The sequence below is a fragment of the Balaenoptera musculus genome, chromosome 20, assembly GCF_009873245.2.
Source record: "Balaenoptera musculus isolate JJ_BM4_2016_0621 chromosome 20, mBalMus1.pri.v3, whole genome shotgun sequence".
Classification (NCBI taxonomy): domain Eukaryota; kingdom Metazoa; phylum Chordata; class Mammalia; order Artiodactyla; family Balaenopteridae; genus Balaenoptera; species Balaenoptera musculus.
Window position 1 is genome coordinate 39,905,893 of NC_045804.1, and position 22,539 is coordinate 39,928,431.

At 47.5% G+C, this 22,539-nt stretch overlaps 1 protein-coding gene across 1 annotated transcript; it reads left to right on the forward strand.

The window, feature by feature from the left end:
* The first annotated feature begins 19,260 nt into the window (after positions 1-19,260).
* Positions 19,261-21,840, forward strand: CCL1 (C-C motif chemokine ligand 1). Its single transcript, XM_036838166.1, has 3 exons — positions 19,261-19,336; positions 20,511-20,625; positions 21,750-21,840. Exons 1-3 carry the CDS (start codon positions 19,261-19,263, stop codon positions 21,838-21,840), a joined length of 282 nt encoding a protein of 93 aa, XP_036694061.1.
* Positions 21,841-22,539: the final 699 nt, after the last annotated feature.

Consider the following 22,539-nt stretch of genomic DNA (forward strand, 5'->3'; position numbering starts at 1 on the left):
CCAAATCGTCCCAACTCTTCTAAACATTTCATTGTTATTTGGAATTCATTAATTGGTTCCCTGTGTTAGCAGAGCTATGCAGGAAGGTGCAGATGAAAGAACTGCGTTAAGCCACAAGTTGCCTGTGTTTGATTTCATTCCTTACATCTCCTCCACGATTCCAGGCTACAATTTATTCACACATACACATGAGCATACTCTAAGGAATACATGCTCAGAAACAAGGTGTCCGCAGCAGAACCCCAGACATATACACTCCACAACACGTCTGTTCTTTGAGGCATAAACATGGAAGCGGATGCACACACAGAGACGGTCAGATACTCGGACTCTTATATGTATCCAGATACAAAGAACCATAGCTACATCACAGCATGCACACACATACACGCACACCCTAATTGAAATGAATTCTCTTTGAAGCCCGTTTGACCAGATGTCTTTGGAAAGAAGAAGGGATATAGGATTTACAGAAAGGAAAATTGCAACGATGACAGGGTAACTTACATGCTCACTAAACTGGCAAAAAAAAAAAAGTAGGAGGGGAGTGGAATAATGACACCCAATGCTGAGGACTACTTTTTACAAAACAAGTGTCTTTATACATTGCCACTAACAAAGAAATGGTTACTTTTTTTTTGGAAACATCTTTCTTATCGCTCCAGGAGTCAGATGTGTTTATACTCTCTTTTCCTGTAATTCCACTTCTAGGAAGTTAATCTAAAGAAACACATCGACAAGAAGAAAATTTGATTTATAGAAAAGTAGCCACAACACTGTTACTTAGGAAATAGTGGTAGCCAGATAAAGATCTACAATTAAATCCCGTCATCTCAGTTTGAGGGAATATTTTCCAGCCACATCACAATGACAATTATGAAGACTAGGGAACATCACAGAAAATATTTATGATAAAGTCAGTGAAAAAGAAGAGCACAAAACTGGGAGTTCACTGTGGATGGGATGAGATGAAGATTTGTCTACAAAGAGTTAAATGGTGGAAGGTGAGAAACGAATAGTTCTTTGAGAGAGATATGACTATTACTGATATGGTTTTTTGTTTGTTTACTTTAATGTTGTTAAAATAAAGATTTCGGTTCCCAAAGCTATCTGTAATATAAAAAACCCAATGTAAGCCAGCCTGACAACTGCAGTAGAGATTTAACCCACTTGCGGACCCTTAGCAACTCCTATGTTCGAGGAGCTGTATACACAGACATGTGCATCTCTAAGAATGCCATGTGTACATTGGACTTGGTCAGCCTCCCAGCCTCAACCTACAAGAGTCTTAAATGACAAGCTAAGAATTGTCCATGGTGCTTCACAGGCCTAAGGCTCACCTCTGTTATTCTTCCAAGCCCTAAACTTGAATATTTTCAGGTGATCTATTTAATACCAATATCTGACCTTGCAGCTCTTGATCCTTGGAGATAAGACTCCAGTTGGTGAAAAAAGTTATTCAGTAGGGCCAGAGACCAAGTAAGGCCTAGCCTTTCCATGAACTAGCTCTGTGATCTTTGGCCAAACTTGTTAGCATTCATTTTGCAAATTGACAGCTTTGGGTGCTATGGTGGATGCCCTACGCCAGGGGTCCTCAACCTTTAGGAGCACCAGAATCACCTGGAAGGGGTTTCTTGCTGATACAGAGGTCACTGGGCCTCACCCCCTGTGATAAGACTCAGTAGGACTGGAGTGGGGTCCAGGAGTTTGCATTTCTAACAAGCTGCCAGGTGATGTTGAAGCTGCTGACCCAGTATGGAGGGCCATTTGCTCTATATATATTTTGCTCAGAATAACCTTGCAAATGAAGTAGCTTAAATATTGCTCCCATGAACTAAGAGGATAGAGAACTTGAGTGACTTGGAAAGTCATTTAATCCTCTTGGTAATAAGATTACCTCCTTCTCTTTCAAGAACTGAAATATGGAATTGATGTGACAATCCAGATACTAGTCATTTGCTCTGATGTGAATACCAATACACACACCCACACCCACACCCACACACACACTCTCTCCTCTATTATGGAGACCCACTGCCAGCCTGCCTTCTTCTTCAATATGAACTATCTCCAGGGGTCAGTTTCCTGTTTGTTTGTTTTTTTTGTTTTGTTTTTCAGTCAATGAGAATGAACTGACTTAGATGGTCAACTTAGAAACTTAGATGGCCAACTTAGAAACCTTCATGGTTTCTGCTGTCACCAGGGATCCTCAGCAAAGTGACAGCAGGCACTGCTAGTGACTCTGCAGATGCCCCAGGCTTTGTGGTCTCAGGCTTATCAGTGTATCCACTGTGCTGCCTGGGTGAGCTGGGTGCTGGGAGCACGCAGAAGAGCTACTGCTTTGCAGCTGTGTGCCAGCAGTCCGTCTCTGTGCATCTCAGCTGTAGTATGGGGAAAATAACCCCGACCTTCATCAGGTGGTGGTGAGGGTTCAATGAGCCGGCACATGTAAAGAACACAGCCTGGTACCCAACAGAGATTTTCCTGGGACTTGATGAAATGGCTCCAAACTTGACATAAAAGAGTAAAAGGGTGAAAATAGCCAGAACACGTCTGGTTGAAACACACAAAAACAACAAAAAAAGAGAGGGGGGCCTTACTTAACCAGATACCATGACTCATTATGGTCAATGCAGTGATAAACAAGATGACCCATGAAAAGAAAGTCCATAAACAGAACCATGTATGTATGATGCTATGGTATGTGATATGCCTTGTATGTCACATCAATTCAAAAATTAGGCCTGGAAAAATGGCAGTCCATATGGAAGAAGAGATTAAATTGGATCCTTATATTACACCATATGCAAAAATCAACTGCAGATGGTTAAATGTTAAAAATACGTCCCTGAAAATTTTAATAGAAAACCTTAATAGAAATATCTTTTGAACTTTGGAGAAGGGAAAGACTCCTTAAACAAGATACAAAAATGTTGACTCTAGAAGAAAAGAATGATACATTTTTCTGTATGAAAATTAAGAGTTTTCTTTCTTAAAAAGACAACTTGAAAATAAGCTACAGGTACTTCCCTGGTGGTTCAGTGGTTAAGACTCCGCGCTCCCAGTGCCAGGGGCCTGGGTTCGATCCCTGGTCAGGGAACTAGATCCTGCATGCTGCAACTAAGACCGGCGCAGCCAAATAAAGAAAGAAAGAAAAAAGAAAATAAGCTACAAATCGTAGACTATATGGCAATCCACATCCTAACAAAGGATTATATAAGAATGTCTCAAGAGCTCCTTGATATCTGTGAGAGACTCTATTCTTGTTTAAAATGATTCAGAATATATTGCCCTACATCATTGGCTTTGGGCTTGGCCATGTAACTTCCTTGAGCCAACAGAATGTGAGCAGATAGGACATGTGTCATAGCTTAGCAGAAGCTTTAAAAGCATTGCAAGTTTCTTTTTCCTGGATCCTCTGCCAGGAGAATGACATATCCTAAACAAGAGCTGTTCTTTTAGCCTGAGCCCAGGAGTAGGAAGACGTGGGGCAAGGAGCTGACCCACAGGTTGGAGCAGAGACGCAACTGACCTGCAGACTTGAGAGCAAAAAGGAACGTTTCTTGTTATAAGCCACTGATTTGGGGGATGAGGCGGGGGGGTCGTTACGGTAGCAAAAGCTGACCAATATGGAAACTAGTACCTAGCAGTGGGGTGCTGTGCTACCCAAAGAATAAAATGTGTGGTTTTGGCTTTGGGGCTGAGTGGCAGGCAGGGAAGTAACTACTACAGGGGGCTGGAAAACTAGCAAGCTATGTAATGTGATAGTGAAACACTTGGAAAAACTGTCACATGGGATCATTCGGAAGGCAGAAAATATACCTACTGAATTTATGACTTTGGGAGAAGAAGTTTTGAGACAGAATGTTGTTGGTGTGAGTTACTTGTTACTAAGTACACTTCATCAGATACAAGAAAGAGGTGACAGCAGATAAGACTGGCTCATCTGCAAGCAGAATTGAAAGAGAACATAGAAAGTGTAGAAATTGTAGGGTTTGCATGATGGAAAGGTGCAATCGTCTGTTATGTCAACCTCTGCAGCCTGCAGAATATTCTCAAAATAGGAACTAGCTTTAGGGGCAATATCAAAACAAAGGCATGACCTGGGGTCAAGACCAAATCAAGAACATGACTGTTACTCCCTTTGTTAAGACCTCTGAGGAGATTTAGATAGTCCCAGGGAATCCTGCTAGTCGGACAACATCACTTCTTAGAAAAGAAACTAAATCTCATCAATCCTGATAGTGTCCAAATACTTGGAGTTATATCTAGAGAAGGACAGAGAGGCATGTTTCAAAGCGAAGGTTGCGGCCACTGACACTTGAATTGGCTACTGACCTTTCACAAAAAGCTTTTGAGAGTTCCATCACCAAAAGTGCTGCTGGTCTGGATTAAATAAGACTTACTCTTCAGGACATAAAACGGTCTCGAGCCCCAGACTTTACAGGCAGGAAGCAGGTTGATGGTTTTTTTTTTTTTTTTTTTTTTTTTTTTTTATTCACACACACACACACTGTATTTTATTTTTACAAGACATAAATAGACTGACACCAAGCATTGTACATGGATGACCACAACAAAAGCAACAATGATTGCAATTACCAAACATGAAACACACTCATACTATGTCATAATATTGACATTCAGTCCAGTAATCCTCCACTGTAACAGCTCCTTTACTTTGCAGTGAAAATTGATTTGTATATTCTTTGCCTCTGAGTCCTTGTGGGATTTTTTTTTTTTTTTTAAATTCAGACAGAAAGTCACAAAAATTATACTCATCCTCATCAGTTCACTCAGTCCCATGTAATTAATTTTTTTTTTCATCTTGATCTTTTGTTAGCACTTTTATGAGTTCATCAGTTTTTCATTAGAGTTCTGAAAATGCTTATTCATTCAGTTCAGCAGTACAGTCAGTTACCAGAAACCTGTACTTGTCAGAGTCTTTTCCATGAATTTCTTGAAGATGAAACCCTTTTATAGGAACATATTTGCAAAATCATCAGAGTACACCCAGAACTGTCTGTAAATGACAAAAGACTTAAAAATGACCACGGTTAAAGATTTGATGAAAGTTCATAATAATGCAGTTGACAAGAAAATTAGTTATTTCTGAGATATACATTTTAAAGTAATAACTAGGATTATTACTTATAACATTATACCAGAACATATAAGATTTTTAGAAATTTCATGTAATATAAATGTTTCAGACATTACATGAAATTTCTAAAAATCTTATATTTGTATTTGTATGGAAATATGTATGGAAATATGTTAATATAAATGTTTCAGACATTACATGAGGTTGATGGTATTGATAAGAAAAACACAGACACCTAGAAGAAAAATGATGACAAACAGGAACAGATATTTCACAGAAGAGGACACACTTAATGATTGATGTGATGGACAAGGGAAGAAATGTTTAACCTCATTACTGTTCAGGGCAATGCAAATCCAGACAAGAAAGAGATCTCAATTCAAAGTAATTTGAGTAGGAAAAATGGGAAACTCTGACGATATCAAGTGTTGGAAAGAACATGGATCTACACGACCTCTTACACATGGCTGGTATCTTCAGGCAGCTACTTAAGAAAATGATTGAAACTGTACTCATAACAGTGACTATCCTAAACCAGCAATTACACTTTTTTATATAGACGTAGTAGAAGTCTTGCTCATACAAAAATGTTCATAGCTGCACTGTTTACAATGGCGAAAATCTGGGAAAAACCTCAAATGCCCATCGAGAGAGAGTGGATGAATAAATAGGAGCATACTTAACCAATGGAATATTACACAGCAGTTAAAACAAAATGAATTGTATTGGCACAGTCTGTAATATGGATATATATTAATAGAATACTACTGGCCCAAAAGTAAGTCCCTACAATTATAAACACTATGATACTCTTTTTAGAAAGTAAAAGTATATATACTTTAGAAACACACAGAGATTAAAATAAGCAAGGGAATTGAGGATGTTGGTTACCTTGGGTTGAAGGAGTCAGGAAAAATAGTATAGAGGGAAAATACGATTAGAAGCAGGTTATTGTCAAGGTTCTAGCTTTTGTTTGGAGTGGTGGTTCACATGGGTTTGTGCCATTATCAAGAAGAGCTAGAACTTTAAAAAAGAGAGATTGTTTTGATTGCTTTTTTAAAAATTTATTTATTTATTTAATTTATTTGGCTGTGTCAGGTCTTAGTTGCGGCATGTGGGATCTTCGTTGTGGCATGAGGGATCTTTTGTTGTGGTGCATGGGCTCTTCATTGCAGCTCACGGGCTTCTCTCTAGTTGTGTCGCATGGGCTCCAGAACGTGTGGGCTCAGTAGTTGCGATACATGGGCTTAGTTGCCCCGTGGCATGTGGGATCTTAGTTCCCCGTCCAGGGATTGAAACTGCGTTCCCTGCATTGGAAGACGGATTCTTAACTACTGGTCCACCAGGGAAGTCCCTTGATTGCTCTTTTATATTTTATTTTGTTTTTAATTGAAGTATAGTTGATTTACAATGTTGTGTTAGTTTCAAGTGTACAGCAAAGTGATTCAGTTATACATTTATATAAATGTGTGTGTGTATGTATATATGATTGTTTTTATTTAAGTCACAGACTATTAGAGTTAAAAGCATCCTTAGAAGTCAGTTAGTTCTACTTCCTTATTTCCCAAATGAGAAAACTGAGGACCGGATTGGAGAAGTGACGACCCAAGTTACACAATTCCTGAGTGCTGCAACCCAGCCTGCTCCTCTTGCAATCCTCCTACCTCAGTACTGACACGCTCAAGCCAAGGCTTCATCCTTCTTTACTCTCCCCCACATCTAACCCATCCATCAGTTCCGCTCTGCTCTGACACACCTGGGTCCATCCGCTTTGCACGGTACCCACCCCACCCCACCCCCAGGAACCAAATCCAGCCTCATCTCCCACCTGGACTTCAGCCAGTGCCTCCTGACTGGTCCTCCTACATTCTCTCTTGTTCTCCAAAACACCTGTTTCCCATACAACTGAGAGAGGAATCTTCTTTTTTTTTTAAAAAAAAAAAAGTCAGTTCTTATCTCTGAATTTCTCAGCTGTCTTCCCAAAGCACTTAGAATAAAATTCAGACTCATCATGGCCTCTCAGGCTTCACCTGAGCTGGTCCCTGCCTTCCTCTCAGGCTTCATTTCCTACCATTGTGCCCCACCCCCTGCCCAAGTTTAATATGCCACTCTCACTGACTTTCTTTCTGGGATATTCCAGGCTGGTCTCTGCATGTAGCAGATGCTGCCAGTAGCCAGCTCACATGCCTTAGCTAGGCCTTCTGTCTCAGTGCATGTAAGCTGCCTTCAGCCCTGGAAGATCACTCTGTCCGTGAGCAGGACAGGACAGAAGAGCCAGGGAGCAGGTCTCACCAGTGAGAGACAGGAAGTGGAGTATAAATACCCCAGCTCCCTTGCTCCTAGGTGAGATAACGCAGCTGTGTCTCAGCTGTGTGCTCTACACTGGTTCCCAAACTGTCCCTGGGGAGCCGGCCCCACGACTCACAAAGCAGCTGGCCTGATAACAGGTTCTTTATTAAGTCCTTGTTTGGTTCTCCTGTTCCCTTACTCATCTTTCCTGCACCTCCCAAATAGATGGCTCTCTTTAAATCTTTGTCTTGGGTCTTATTCAGAGGGTATTGTTAAGATACCACATTAGGCCTTTGCACTCACCATTCTCTCTGCCTAGAATATTCTACCCCTCCAGGTCTCAGCTCAAATGCCAACTCTTTAATCTCCCCTCTGGTCATATCCCATTGTTATATGTCTTCATTGACTTATCCTATTCGAAATTATCTTGTTTATATAATTAACTGAAAAATGATGTCTCTCCCAGGGGGTTAGCTCTACAAGGCAAGTGCCTTGTGTATCTTGGTTCCCAGCACATGGGAGAGTGATTGGCACATAGTAGGCACCCTTTAAATATCTGTTGACTTAGTTAATGAGTAGTTTTTGCCGGGAGAGATGTCAAATACTGCATAAAGAGTAAGATTTACAGTAGCTGTTTGAGTTTATGCATTTCTAATTGGCAAGCAAATTGCTGGCATGTAAACGGATACTGCAAATGTGTTTTTGAGTGGTTGATTCTCTTTAGTGAGTTACCCTGCCTCCAACTACTTTAAAGTGCTATCAGTTGCTGTGCTAATTACAAATCCTGATAAACTCTCCATTAACGTGTATCTTCGAAGTACCTTCAACACGATAATACTGTTAGAAGGATTTATATATGGTTGGAAGTAAGAGAACCACATTTATTTAATAACAGTCTTAAATTCAGCTTGCCTTTCCACTGATGTACCTGAATAAGTGAAACTGGACTACATTTACCTGCTTGCTTATTTACACAGGTGAGATGTTGACAGAGGCTTGCCCTGGGGAAGTAGAGATGTGGAGGCCAGAAAGAAATTCCATACACAGTCTTTTGGAGAAAACTCATTTCTTATGTGGCCTTGGCCCACCTCGTGCTCACCTGGCATAAACCTGCTTCAACATGGGACAAGCAGTCTTTGGAACCATAGGGCCCAACCCTTTCCTGGGGGCATTTGGATGGAGGCGTGTGTGTGTGTGTGTGTGTGTGTGTGTGTGTGTGTGTGTGTAGTATTAATTTCTATGAGCCTTGATTTCCTCATTTGTAAAATATATAGATTTATAACAACTATTCCATACCTTGTTGTGAAGCTTAAATGAACACATGGGTGTAAGGGACCAAGGAAGCCACAAATAGTTGTGAACACATAAGGGACTATTTTTGTATCTATTGTTGGAGACAGTCCTGTCTATGTGGGACATTACTCAGTAGTCAAGTTGTAGCTGATAGGCCCCATGAAATGGCCTGAACATTATGGAAGAATGCAAAACTCAGTCTCAGAGTTGGGATGAGACATTGTGGAAAGGCAGGATTTTCAGACTCCTGGAAGGTTGTACAGATAGGAAAATGGCCTGAGGGGGCTGGGACTGCCTAAGGGAACTTCTGAGCCTGGGAACGTGTGTGTATGTGTGTGTGTGTGTGTGTGTGTGTCATTGTATGCACATGAGAGCGTGTGTGGATCTGAATGTGAAGGCTTAGATTTTAGGTAAAAACACAGGGTAGATGAGGCTAAAGTCTCAGGATAATGAAGCAGGACCCTATGGGGCCTTCCTGGGACAGACCTCCCCACGTCCTGGCCTGCCTCTTTTTTGTGGAAAAGCTTTCGTCTCCCAGGCCTCTGTTGGTCACAAAAGGGTGGTTCAAGAGTTAATGATTGGAAGAATGTGAACATGTATAACAAAAGACAGCAGTTGGGTCAGGAGAACAGGTAATAATTTAAACAATAGGTCAGCCATACAGTAGAGTCACAGAATCTTTAGTTCTTCCCTGAACAACATAAATGACAGTACCTGACACACATTCCTGAGTTGTTTTACAAATATTAAAACCCCCATCAGATGGAAGGAGTTAACTGCATGATGACCATGTACATGTAGCCCCCAGACCAGTTGGAACCAGAAGGTTGATGATGTTGACTCCCGATTACGTCACCACCAACCAATCAGAAGAATGTCTACGAGCTGATCAAGCACCTCACAACTCTCTCCCTTACCCTGTCTTTGAAAACCTTTCCCCAAAAGCCAGTGGGGAGTTCAGGCCTTTTGAGCATTAGCCGCCCATACACTTTGCTTGGCCTTGCAATAAATGCTGCACTGTCCTTCACCACAATCCAGCATCAATAGATAGGCTTTACTGCATTTGGATGAATGGACCCAAGTTTGGTTCGGTAGCGTCAGGTTCCACTGAGACGTGGGCCAGCTCATTAGTTCACCTACACGTTCATCAGCAGGATCATATGCCTGTGTTAAACCAGGAGCTCAGAGTCTAGACAGGAAGGCAGTCTCAGGAATGGACAAATTACATTATAAGGCAGTCTGTGCAAGCACAGAGAGAAAAGCACAGTGCCTGGGATCCAGGGAAGAGGGAGGGTTGGGAGAAACAAGAGAAGGGTTCACAGAGGAGGTGATTTTGAACAAGAGTGGAACTTACCATGTGAAAAAAACAGTTGAAGTTTATTACCCTTAAAGAAAGGAGCATGTGCAAAGACCAGGGTGTGTCTGGCAGAAGGGTGTGGAATCCACTCTAGGGGCGCAGAGTGTATATATGTGGTTACAGGTGGTGTAGGTTGTGGCCGGATTAGGAGGCAGATTGCAGGATAAGCTAAGATGTTGGGCAGCACCCAGGGGTGAGTCTCTACCAAGAGGCGGTGCAGAGTACTCGTTCAGGATTGAAGCCAGACTGTCTGCATTGGAATCCCACCTTCCCAGCGACTAGCTGAGTAATCTTGGACAACTTCTCTGTGCCTTGGTTTCCTCATCTGTACAATGGGTGATAATAATAATAACTGCTTCCACGACCATGAGGAAGACTAGACAGCTGAACACACATGAAGTGCTTAGAGTAGCTTAACACACGTGAAGTGCACAACGTAACGTTAGCTAATAACTGCTGTTATTCCACGGAGGGTCAGGGGAACATCAAGATTAAGGGATGAACAGAGGACCAGGAGCCTCTAACCAAGTCTCAGAAGTAACAGCAGAGTGGTTGGAGGAAAATCATGAGGGCCACCTGTCATAGAAGCCATGGCAAGAGGATGTTTCCAGAAGGAAGGGTCAACAAGGTCAAGGGTGCCGAGATGTCAGGCAAGATGACAGCCAAGGGTGCCATGGATTTAGCAACAAGGAGGTCACCGTTGACTTTAGCCACTGAAGTTTTGGTGACGTGGTAGAGACAGAGGCCAGTTTGCAGTATATTGAACACATGGGTTGGGAGGAACCGGGGAGAGTGGCGCCAACTCTTCCAGCTATTTGGCTGGGAAGGGATGCAAGTGAGAGGCAGCAGAGGTAGAGGGATGGTGAGGTCGATAACCATGTGCTTTGCCAAATACCCACTGCATCCCGCCATTGTCTCCTATGAGGCTCACAATCTCCGGTCAGCTAAGCAGGAGAAAGAGCAGAATCTATAAGTCATAAATGAGGACACGTGTATAGACAGATCAAGAATGGCAGAGCTGGGAGAAAGGCCAGCTACCCATTTCCTCTCCCTTTTCATGATGTGATTGTGGGCAAGGGGGGACTGGGCAAGAGGGTGGGAGATGCTTAGTGCCGTCTACCTGCTTTACCACACCTGGATGTAAAGGACCCATCTCTTGAAGGTGGATGGAGGAGGTGGCAGAAGAGGTTGGTGACAGATTCCTTTAAACTAACATACGCTGGGTGCCCAATATGTCCCATCCTACTGAATCACATCATATCTAGGTGGTGGGAGAAATCTTTGGTTGAAATTGGTTCCAGCTAGAAACAGGGGAGGCAAGATGGATCCCAGATCAGCAGAGGCAACACGGTCTATTTTTCACTCCTGCCCCTCCTCTACAATCCCTTCTCTGCCATTTGAGATAGGTCTGGTCTTTCTTTGACTCTGCAGCTGGGGAGTTGTGGGTGGGAGTGGCTTGGAGGTTGATGTATCACTTAAAGCAGCAACGCTTGTGGGAAGTAAAATGCATCCTTCTGATTTGTTTGGGAAATGTCTTTATGTCAAGGACTTTGGAACGCTAAAACCATAATGGTGGGATTTTGGAAAATCATTTTCCAAACCAGGGCACAGGAGACCCAAAGTGGGATATTTCAAGGGGAAAACCAATGGATGCTTGAATCCAACATGAAGCAGAAACATGGCAGGAGGGCTGAGAGGGGCAGGACAGCCTTCACGGCATATGACTCGTGCAGACTCTGCTGTTGCACGCTTGAAATTTTTAGTTTTTAAACAAGACCCCTCATTTTATTTTGCACTGGACCCTGCAAATTATGTGAACCTCCTGGTCAGGGCCGCAGGCTTGGTGGAACACATGGACTGCAGACTTCAGCTAGGTCTGGCAGGCCGCAGCCCTGACTTCAGATGCTCCCCATGTGAACTTGGCTCCTGAAACTCACCCACCCTCGAGAAAGCTGGGCCAGCCAGCGGGAGTTGGGACCTGACCAATTTGCAGTCAGCTCTTAAGAGCAGCTGTAAAGATGCCTCAGACAAACCAAGCAGGGAGGGAGCAAACACAGAACACTCTTAGAAACCACGATAATGAGCAGGGCTCTGTGCTGCAAGCCTTCTGACACATTTCCATGTTTAGTCCTCACAACGATCCTAGTACAGAGGCACTGGGATAATGACCCAGAGGTTCAGGAAGATGATCAGAATTGATGGTGCTGGTAAGCGGTGACCTGGATTAAAATGCAGGTGTCTGGATCCCAAGTCCAGTGCTTTTCCTATTACACTAGAGGATAGAGGTGAAGGCCAGGGGACCCGGATGTCCAGGCTGTGCTGGCAAGCACATCCAAGGCCCGGCTCCAGTTCTGAGCTAAATGCACTCTCTGTGACCAGTTCAGCTCACTCCAGAGCCCACGAAGCCAGACCTGGCAGTGGAGGTGTCTCTCTGGGTGGCCAGCTCTGAGCTGAGCCTGAGAGCCAGGCCTAAAGGGCAATGAAGGAAGAGCATCCCTGCTCAGGCTCCCCTGGGCTCCCAGGGCTGTGGCCCCAAGATGACCTGGGAAATTGGTGGTGGGCAGAGCTGGGACCCAGGTGTCCACCTACTACCCCAGGGAGAGAGGGCTCCTCAGGGGACTTTCCTAGCAGCATGTGGGCGTGTTAGCTGAATCATGGGTGACCTTGTTGGTGTTGGTGGGCATATCTTGGGGTCAAACTGTTGCCACTTCCTGCCCCTGCGTCCTTGCTCTGTTGGGTGGAAAACCTGGGGCTTTTTTCTTCTACCATTCCCTGCAAGGTCGGCATCGTGCCCTGGCCTCCAGGTGGGCCGCAGGAACCCTGCAGGGCTTTCCAGCATCCTAGGGGCCCCGATCATGCCCAGCTTCTCTCTCTGACCACAGCCCAGCTCTCTGGTCCTGAGCATAAAGCCAGAAAATCACAGAGAAAGAGCCCTCTCTGGGAGTTAAGGTTCTTCAAGGCTCTGTCACGGGGTCCCCATGTGACAACTCGCTTTTCCTTTCTGGGCTTCCACCTCCTCACCTGTAACGTGAGGTTTTCCACCCCAATTGTCCTGAGTGTCCTCCTGAGCGCTGGGGGGATGTGGCACACACCTGACCCACGCTGACTCCCCGAATATACCCACAGAGACTTTGCAAAGTGGATATTTTTGGTTCAGGGACAAACGGCTCAAGAACCATAAAACTGAGGCTACAAAACATTCTGAATCCAAGCCTATGTGTTGCCTATCAGGCTTCTTTGAGTTTCTGGCTTCCTGGGAGCTTTCTAAGTGTCAGATGACTCTGGCTCCTAGGGTGGGTGGGATCTAAATGCCTCAGGGAATGGGATCAGCCCTCTTAGGCTCTTTGCCTTCTCTCCTCATCAGAAAGGGCAGGGAGCCCTCCCCAGCAGGCTCCCTCAGGACAACCGGCCTGATCCAAGAGGCCGGTTCCACCTCGGATGGACGAGGGGGCTGTTTAGTGTGTAGATTGTGGGCAGGGCTCTATCTGCCCTTAGAGACCCAGAATATCATTTCATGCCAAACCAGAGAGGGTCTCAGTAGCCATCCAGGCTAGAGGGAAGTGGTGGGATCGGATTATCTGGAGAGCCCTTTCGAGATACTCCAACTACCTTGAACTCCGAATACAAAGGTCCACAGTGAGGTTCAAGCACGTGTCTTTGGATAAAAGCTTCCCAAATGATCCTAATATGAATCCCATTTCTGAGGAAAGAGTCACTGATTTAGGCCAACTTCCCCACGTTTTAGGTGGGAGAACCTGCCCAGAGGCAGGAAGTAACCTGCTCAAGGTCCCACAGAAAATGAGCGGCAGAGCCCAGAAATCCTGATTTTTCACCCTCTTTCTACAGAACCCCACCTCCTCACCTGTCACCTCTCCTGGATTCCTTCAAGCTTCCCAGTCCAACTGCCTTCTTCCATTCATTGTGTCCTGCAGCCTCTAGCACAAGCCCTCAGCACAAACCACAAATCCGGCCCCGTCTCTGTCCCAAGCAAAAGATTACTTAAGGCCTTCCCTCCACTGACAGCAAGCTTAAGTCCCAAGGCCTGAGCCCAGTAAACAGGATCTTGTGAAACCCGGCCCAGGTCCTCCTGGCTCCGTTTCCAGCCCCTCTCTGCAGGCCTTCCTCACCCGCCCCCATGCCCTGAGGGCATCAGTCTGCGCACCAGCTATTCACATGCCATCAAACAACTGTTTAATTTTCCTTAAGAGATACAGCACGTTTAACTTTCACACAAGCCTACGAGCAGGTATCATTATTATCCCTGTTTGGAGATGAGGCTGGGACGTTAAGAAAGGGAAAGAAGTCACACCAGTGGTGTACAGAGGAGCTGGGCCCGGGGACCAGGCAGAGCCCGCCCTTATAACCGCGCACAACGTGCTATCCAGGCCCCTGCCCAGGCTAAGTTCCACCTTCAGCCTTCCAGGCCCAGTCAATATTCTACACTGCACCCCAGTGAGCTCCCCGCTCCCCCAGACTGGGCATGTGCAGAGTCTAGTCTGCATATTATAGCAGCCTTGACCATCGGCGCCCACTTACTGGTTTGCGTGTCTGTTTCCCTCTCGAGGCCCTGACTCTGTGGTCAGCTCTCCTCTCTCACCTGACTGCCCGTGCACAAAGCGGGCCCTCAGAAGATGTTTCCTGAGTGAATGAGTGAGTGAATGGATGAATGACCACATCAGGAACTGAGACCTGTCACCAGCATCCTGTGTGTGGAATGGTGCCCATCAGCACCAAATGGTCCATCCATGCTAGAGGGTCCAGGGGAGTATAAACAAGCACAGGGTTTGGGCCAGAGCTTCTCATCCTAATTCTGTCACTTGCTACTTGTATGACTCCTGTCACCTCCAGGGCCTCCGCTTCTCATCTGCGACAGGGGGATGACGAGAATGATGTGAAGGCCTCTCCTTCCTTCTGCGTTAGCAACAGTCACTACGCACCCGCCCTGGGTGGGGCGCTGGGGCATGAAATGAGGACCACGACAGAGGGACTCCTGCTCCCCGGGGAGCTTCCAGGTGAGGGAGGGGTGTGGACCACCAGGCGATCCCAAGATTGGCTTGGCTGCTATGGGGCGTGAGCCTGCTTCATGCTGGGAGCTCAGATGGGGCAGCCTGCAGGAGGTCTTCCAGATAGAGCTGGAGCAGGTGTCCCAGGCAGAAGGGGCAGTGACGCCCCAGCACAGGTGCGCAGAGCAGTAACAATGCCGTGCGGCTAGAGCTCTGTGGGCCACATTGTGCGGGACTACGTAAGCCGAGCCAAGACATTTGTACTTCACCTCCGAACAGCAGGCTGAGTTGTTGTCACTCTGGAGCTCCATGGCTGCGGACGCTAATTGAAAAACTGGTGACTGTCACTGCTGTGACATTCTTTGGGCACCCCCGGGGTCTGCTGTTGCTACTAGAGATGCTTGATGCCTCGTTCACTTTGTTGCTGAGAACTGGATAACAAGAGGCCTCCTGAAAAGCACAAAAAGTGCTGAATGTTAGAAGACAGTGTACAAGGGAACCCAGGCGGAGGGTAATAGTCGCTGGAAAACAAAAGAAAGGGCTTTTCATTCAAAGATGTTTGGGTGCTGGAGGCGCTGTGGCTGGACTTGCACTTATAGGAGGCAGCTGGGGACGGGTCCGGAGGTGGGGATGGAGAACACTGCTCCTGTGGGTGACAACAGAAAGCCTGGCCTGGGCATTGGGCAGCACAGGATTAGAGAGGAAAGAGACCAGGAGGGGGGTCCCGGATAGGGAGGTGGCGGCACTGTGATGAAGCCTCAGATGGTCCAGGATTGATGGGTAGAGGGGGGAGGGGTGAAGTTTTATCGAGCACCTACTATGTGCCAGGCCCCGTGGTAAGCCCTTCCATATGCTCTGCAGCTCATAGGACACGAGGTCTCTTCTCGAGCACTGAACACAGTTCCCAGTACCCGCCTCCTGCAACGAGTTGTGAGCCCCACAGGGGCAGGACCAGTGTCTGTCTTGTGTCTGCTGTGTCCTCAGGACCTGCCACACTTTAGGTGCTCCACAATGATTTTGAATGATCCAACTTTCTTTTCCCCTCCCCTCCTTCCTGCCCTCTTTCGTTTTCTCCCTCCCTTCCTTTCCTCTTCCCTTGTTCCAAGATAAGGTGAGACATCTCATTTAATTCTTCAAATAGCCCAAAGTTAGGCTGTGGTTTGGAGAGTTTATTTTGAAAACACTGGGGAGAGTTTTACCAGATCCAGTCCGGTAGTGGATTTTACAACGAAGGAACTAAAGTTCAGAAGCTTTAAGTTACTCGCCCAAGGTCACACAACTGAAAAGTCGTGGGGCTGAAATCTGACACAGTTACCTCTGAGGGCAAACACACTTCCTCCCTAAGTGAGGGAACTAAGAAAACTTGGCCCCAGAGATGAACAAAGCGAGGCCAGTATTGTTGCAGCTGTGCGATGCCAGGCAAATGACTCCTCCCCCCCCCCACCCGCCATGGGTTTCTGTGTCCTGGTCTGAACAATCAGGCTGAGATGTAACTGGAGGGGTAGCAGGCAGGACCAGGTTCCAGGACCCCCAGGCCAGCAGGGCTGAGGCAAGAACCTGGGGCCACTCCAGGAGGAGATGATCTTAAGATGAACCCGCACCAGTTGAACTCTGTCTGACCTCTACCCATCCGCAGTAAATTGGTCCCTACTTCACAAAAGATGACAAATAAGAAAACCTCTCTACAGGCACATACTGGTTTTCAAACTTCTAACTAAGAAAAGGGTAGTTCACATGAGAAACTGGTTCAGTGTCGATGCTGGGAGCTTTTCTTACCTCTCCCTCAACTACGCAGTTCTGATCCATCACATTCAAGGCCATGGAGATTTCATTGAGTTACTACTTGGCCCGTGCTTTGTGCCAGGCTTAGAGAAGAAGAGATGGAGTGGGGCTGGGGGCGGGACCCTGTGGGATGCTGGGTTTCCATGCAATTGGAGCCTCTGGCCAGTTCCTTCTGGGGCTGCGGGAGCTGGGAAGGCGGAGGCATGACTAAGTCTTTCTGTCGCCTCTTTTCCTGTCCTGGGCTCATGGTAGCCGCAGTGAGGGGGAGGATGGGAAGTGGGCAACTGCAGGGGCAGCACTGTCCTGGTCTCGAGTGGGCCGGGCATCATCCCCGGGAGGAGGGGAGAGCAAAGTATTTCCTGGGTGGCGACCTGGCCCCTCTCTGTGTCCCAAGTGAGGCTAAAGGATCTAAGGTGACATTTGGCCAATTGGCCACATCCCTTTCATCTCCTTCCTCTTTGAGACCCCACTAAAATGACAACCAAGGACTAAAAAATCTGTGAGGACAAAGAAAACAGGAGAGTGACAACAGTGTCTTAGTGATTTCAACTGCTTTAAGGACTTTTTGGGTGGCAGGAAGCAGCTGGCCAGATGAAGGCATTCATGGAGCAGGTCCTTACTGAAAGTGTGTTCCCAGAGGTGGCCACACGTGGCGGTCAGATGACCAGATGCCTTGGCATCCACTGTTCCATCTGTGCAATGAAGTCTCGGTATGACCTTGGCAAAGTCAGCTTCTGCTTTCTGAGGCTCATTTTTTCCCCATCTGTAATAGAAAGAGACTGTACTAGATTCTTTTCTGCTGGTGCCTGAATTACCTGGAGTTTTCCTCCCCTGCCCCTCAACACGTATAGGCACATGCGTCTTGCTGTTGCTTCAAAAATGGGGCGAAGGTATTTTTGCATTTTTTCCTCTCCCAGGACACTTTCAGAGCCACTGCTGCAGATGGTCTCCAAGGGAGCTTTCAACTCCGACACGCCAGGACTCCCAAGCAGGTGTTAGGATGGAGAATACTCGGAATGGAGGGGTTGTAAGAATGTAAGACCTTCATGTGGGAGATCCAGGCACAGAGGGGCTTCAAAGGAGGCTGAAGGCCTATCTGTGGGGACAGCAGAAGGGCCTTTACAGAGACAACGACATTTGCAATGGATAGAATTCACAGAGGGAGACAATGAGGAGGGCCCTGCAGGTGGAGGTTACGGTGGCAGCAAATCCTGGAGATAAGAAAGCATGTGACCTGTTCAGAGAATTGCAAATATTGCAACATGCGGGAATCCATGGAGACACCACATGAGCCACGAATGGCCAGGTCAGCAGCTTGCGCTTCATCCCATTGGCCATGGGAAGCTATCACGCTGGCCTTGTGATTTTAACACACAGATATGGCCCAGCTACTTTTTCTTGAGCACCTGCTAGTGCTACGTATTCCACACACTGCACACCATGTCTTCCTGACCCGGCCACTTGGTCGCTGGACAGTCACACATCTCTCCAGCCATTTCCTCACTCCAGGCACTGTCCTTCACGCCTCGTTGTCCTTACACAAGCTCCTTCCTCTGGGGACAGGACCCTTTCCACTTCAGCCTTCTTGCAGGAAGCTCTGCTTGAAGAACATTCCCCTGGGAGGCCTCTCCCCTGTGGGCAGCTCTCAGTCCTCCCCTGTGCCCTCCACATGGCACATCCCCTGCTGTCCTTACACCAACCGGCTTTTCCTTATTTAGCTGTGATGCAATGGCTTGCATGTCATCGGTAGCTGTCTTCCCTGGGGCTAACCAAGGACTAAGAACAGGGCAAGCGATTGAAAAGTGTTGAGTGATTGAAAAAATAGAAATTGCAACTATCTGGGCCAGGCCCTTGACAGAACGGATCTTACTGAATGCTCCTCGGTCACCTGTGAGACACAAGTTACTCTTTCCATCTTGCACAGGAGATGTGACTCGGGCGAGTTTATGCATCCGCTGATTTGCAGAACTGGGCTTCAAACCCACGTGTGTCTCAGTGCTGGTGCAGAGCTCTCCTGCTCCACCACGTTCCTGGGACGGTAGCTCCATCCCTGGATGGAAAGACATGGCCTCAGAGGAGCCACAGACAGGCCACTTCCTCTCATTCACCTTTTTCCAATTCCCACTCAGCTGGGACAGCTTCTATTCGGCCTCTCAAGATCCTTATCTGCTCCTGCGCTTGGGGAAGTTTCCCTACACCTCTCACACCACCCAGGAGAGGTGAGGAAAGGAGTTTTCCATGTGGTCACTGGACGTGAGTAACCATCTCTTCTTCCTGTGACTTCCCCACCTCTGCACTGGGGCTTGGAAAACCCCACCCAGGTCTTCTAATAAAAGCTCTGGGCTCTGCAGGATGGGCCAGAGGGCAGCTCTTCACTCCACCAGACTCCTTGAGGGACCCCTTCCAGGGAGGCCTGAGCTGGACGTCCCGAGATGAAGATCATCACCGCGGCTCTGGTGTGCCTGCTGCTGGCCGGGGCGTGGCTACAGGCTGTGGGTGCCAAGAGCAGTGAGTTTGGCTGGAGTCACTTTGCTCCTCCTTGGGGAGGGCGGAGACGCAGGCAGGTGCTCTGGGGTTGGGGGCGGGCTCACCCTGAGCTCACTGCCTTCATCTCCACTCCTCCAGAAAGAATTCTCCCTGAAGAGGAGGAAGGGAGGACTTGTTCGGGGGCAGGGGGACAGCAGGAGAACCATAAGTCTGGGGCCAACACAGACCGCTGAGTAGCTGCTTTCAGCCAAAGGAGGTCAGCCTCGTCCAGACCCTGCGGACTGATGGAGGGCAGCTGTGAGGTCATTGAGGCCAAGCTGGAGGCCTGAGGTCCAGAGGAGGGACTGACTGGGGTCTCGCCTCCACTGTGTAACAGATAACGGGCAGAGTCTGAGGTCAGGATCTGGGGCTTTAACAGTTGGCTAACCTTGGACAAGTTACTATACTGCCCAAACTCTGCTTTCGCTAACAGTAAGATGGGTTTGATAATGCCTACCCTCTAAGGCTGATGAGAGAATACTGACCTAACAGCAGACATATGGAAGGGGCTTTGCAAACGGTCAAACTAGGAGAAAGGAGCCAGGATTGAAATGCAAGCCTTTTGAGGGTGGGGTGTGTGTAGGGGGGGTTACACACTGGCAGAGTGGGAGCTGCGGGTCAGAGCTGAGGACCAGGGTGGAGGGCGAGGCTGGGATTGCGTGGAGCTTGTCAGTTCCTGGAAGCTCTTGCCTGGTCATTTCATCAGTCTGAGCTCCTAAAACAGTCCCTAATCCTGCCCCAAATAGTGGACTGCTGTTGAATCAGACTCACCAGGGTCTCAGGGCCCTTGAACCCAAATATGAGGGCAGAGCCACACCCTAGTGGTGGGATGTCAGAACTAGAATAGCCTTTAGAAATCAGTCTAAAGAGTCTTGCTTTACAGCTGGGAAGTCTGGGGCCCAGGGGACGGCTCATCTTGCTTGACCAAAGCCACACAGCTGTTTTGTGGGGAGCTGGGATCTGAACCCCAGTGTCCTGACTGCCTAAATACAGAGCTGGGTGGCTGATGAGACACTAGTGCCCTTTGGATGTGATCCCAAAGCCTGAGCCTGTCCTGGAAGGGTTTTCTGTTTTTGTTTTTCTCCCCATCCTGGCTGAGAGGAACTCAGTCCAGCTTGAGAAATGGATGCAAACCATTTTTGCGCTTCTCTTCTAGTGCATGTGCCAGCCTCCAATTGTTGTTTCGCACTGGTGGAGAGAAAGATGTCCCTGCAGAGAATCCAGTGTTACAAGAACACCAGCTCCACCTGCTCCTACAAAAACCGTCTAATGTGAGTGGTTGTATCCTCTTCCATCCTTGACTCCCTTCTCCGGAGGACAGAAACCGGCCCACCTGGAATTAGAATAGCAGACGCTAGGTGGCGATGTTCCACCGGATTAAGGTTTTTTTTAACCAAACTAGTGAGGCGGACAAAACCTGGGCGCAGAGCTGAGAGTGGGCGCTAGGACGAACAGCTGTGCTCCTGCAGTGACATGGGTTTCTTGGAGCTGCAAGGCGCCAAGTGTTATATCTTAATATTTTATGCCCGGAGCTTAAAAGCTCCAGGCACTACTGTGTGATGGTAAGAGTGAGGGGCTCTCAGTTAGTTCCTGCTTCTGGATTTGCCAACCTGTAGTCTTGGGTGACTCTGGGCAGGTAAGTCTTCTGAACCTCCTTGTCTGGGTAGCCCCTCTGCACTTCTGACCTGTGAAGTGGCGTAAACACGATAGCTGCATCACAGGGTCGTTATGAAGCTCCAGTGAGGTAGCTTACACTTGCCACTCAGTGTCTATAAGGCACTTTCGTGTATATTACTATCTCATCTAACTCTCTTGGTGCACACATTTTCATTATCGTGAAAACTGAGGTTCAGGAAATTGGAGAGATTTGTCTAAGGTCTTGCAGATAATTAAAGGCAGAATTGATCTACGGTTTTGGACAATAGCCAAGTTTGGGAGGTGGGCAGATCAGAAAAGAAACACGTGCACGCGCGCACACACACACACACACACACACACACACACACACACATCCAAGGCGATGACTAGGGGTCCCGGATGGACACAGACACATGAAAAGATGGAGCAGGTGGGCCCTCAGAGATGTTCTAGGAGGGGAATTTTCCATGTTAGCAGATCCTCAGAATGTCTGCAGCCTTCACTCTACCCTGATACAATGAATTCGCAAAAGGGGTCCAGGAAATGCAATTTTAAAAGCCCCCCCACCCTTTGCCCCTGAAGCTTGGGTGTTCCTCCCAGTGTACAAACTGTAGGTCTTACGCAACGACTTCATTTTATAGGCCCCGGGAGAAAAGCTTAGGGGCACCCAGGAGCAATGAGGGGGTGATGGGACTTGTGTGTGGCACCCAGGGGGTGGCTCAGGTGACTTAGCCCTTCCTTTGTTCTCTGCCTACAGATTGAAGCTGAACAGAGGCCGAGAGGCTTGTGTCTCACAGACAAAATCGTGGGTTCAGGCTTATTTAAAAAGGATAAACCCCTGCCAGTGAAAGGAAATATGAGCTGATTCCTTTCCATCCTGGACTCCGGACACCGCGTGGCTTTACCTGTCCCCTCAACGCCCAACCCTACACCAGCCCTTCTGCCCCAACTTTGCCGGGTCATGCCAGAGGGTCTGCTGGGTCCTGATAAGCTATGTTGTCGCACTTTATATACTTAAATTCTAGAATCTTCAACTTCTGCCTCCCTGTGCCTCTTGTTGGACCTGGTGCCAGGAGAACTGACTTCTCATCAATAGGAGCCAATAAATGACTTACACCTCTCAGCTGACTGCCTTTGTCCTGGGGGATAAGCGTGGACTCTGGGTTGTGATGTAGATTCTCTGCGGGGCTGGGTCCCCATCTGGATGCAGGATGCTCCCCATCACCCTCGCCCACTCTGCTCTGCCCAGAGGGTTCAGAGGCTGATGATACCCAAAAGCTGCCCTAGCTGGAAGGGATCTTGGGCATCATCTGCCTGTAAGACGATGCTAGCCCCATTGTACAGATGAGGTGACTGAGGGCTGGAGAGGGACACCCCCAGGCCTGAGGACATGCAGAAAGTCAGGATCAGATCTGGCGTTAGAGCCCAGGGTTCCCGCTGCTCGGCTGCTTACAAAACCAAACTCACAAGTGTTGCTAGAAAGGAAAGTTGCCTTTAATCAGAATGCTGGCAATCTGGGGAGATGGTGGACTCAGTGTCCCCCCAAA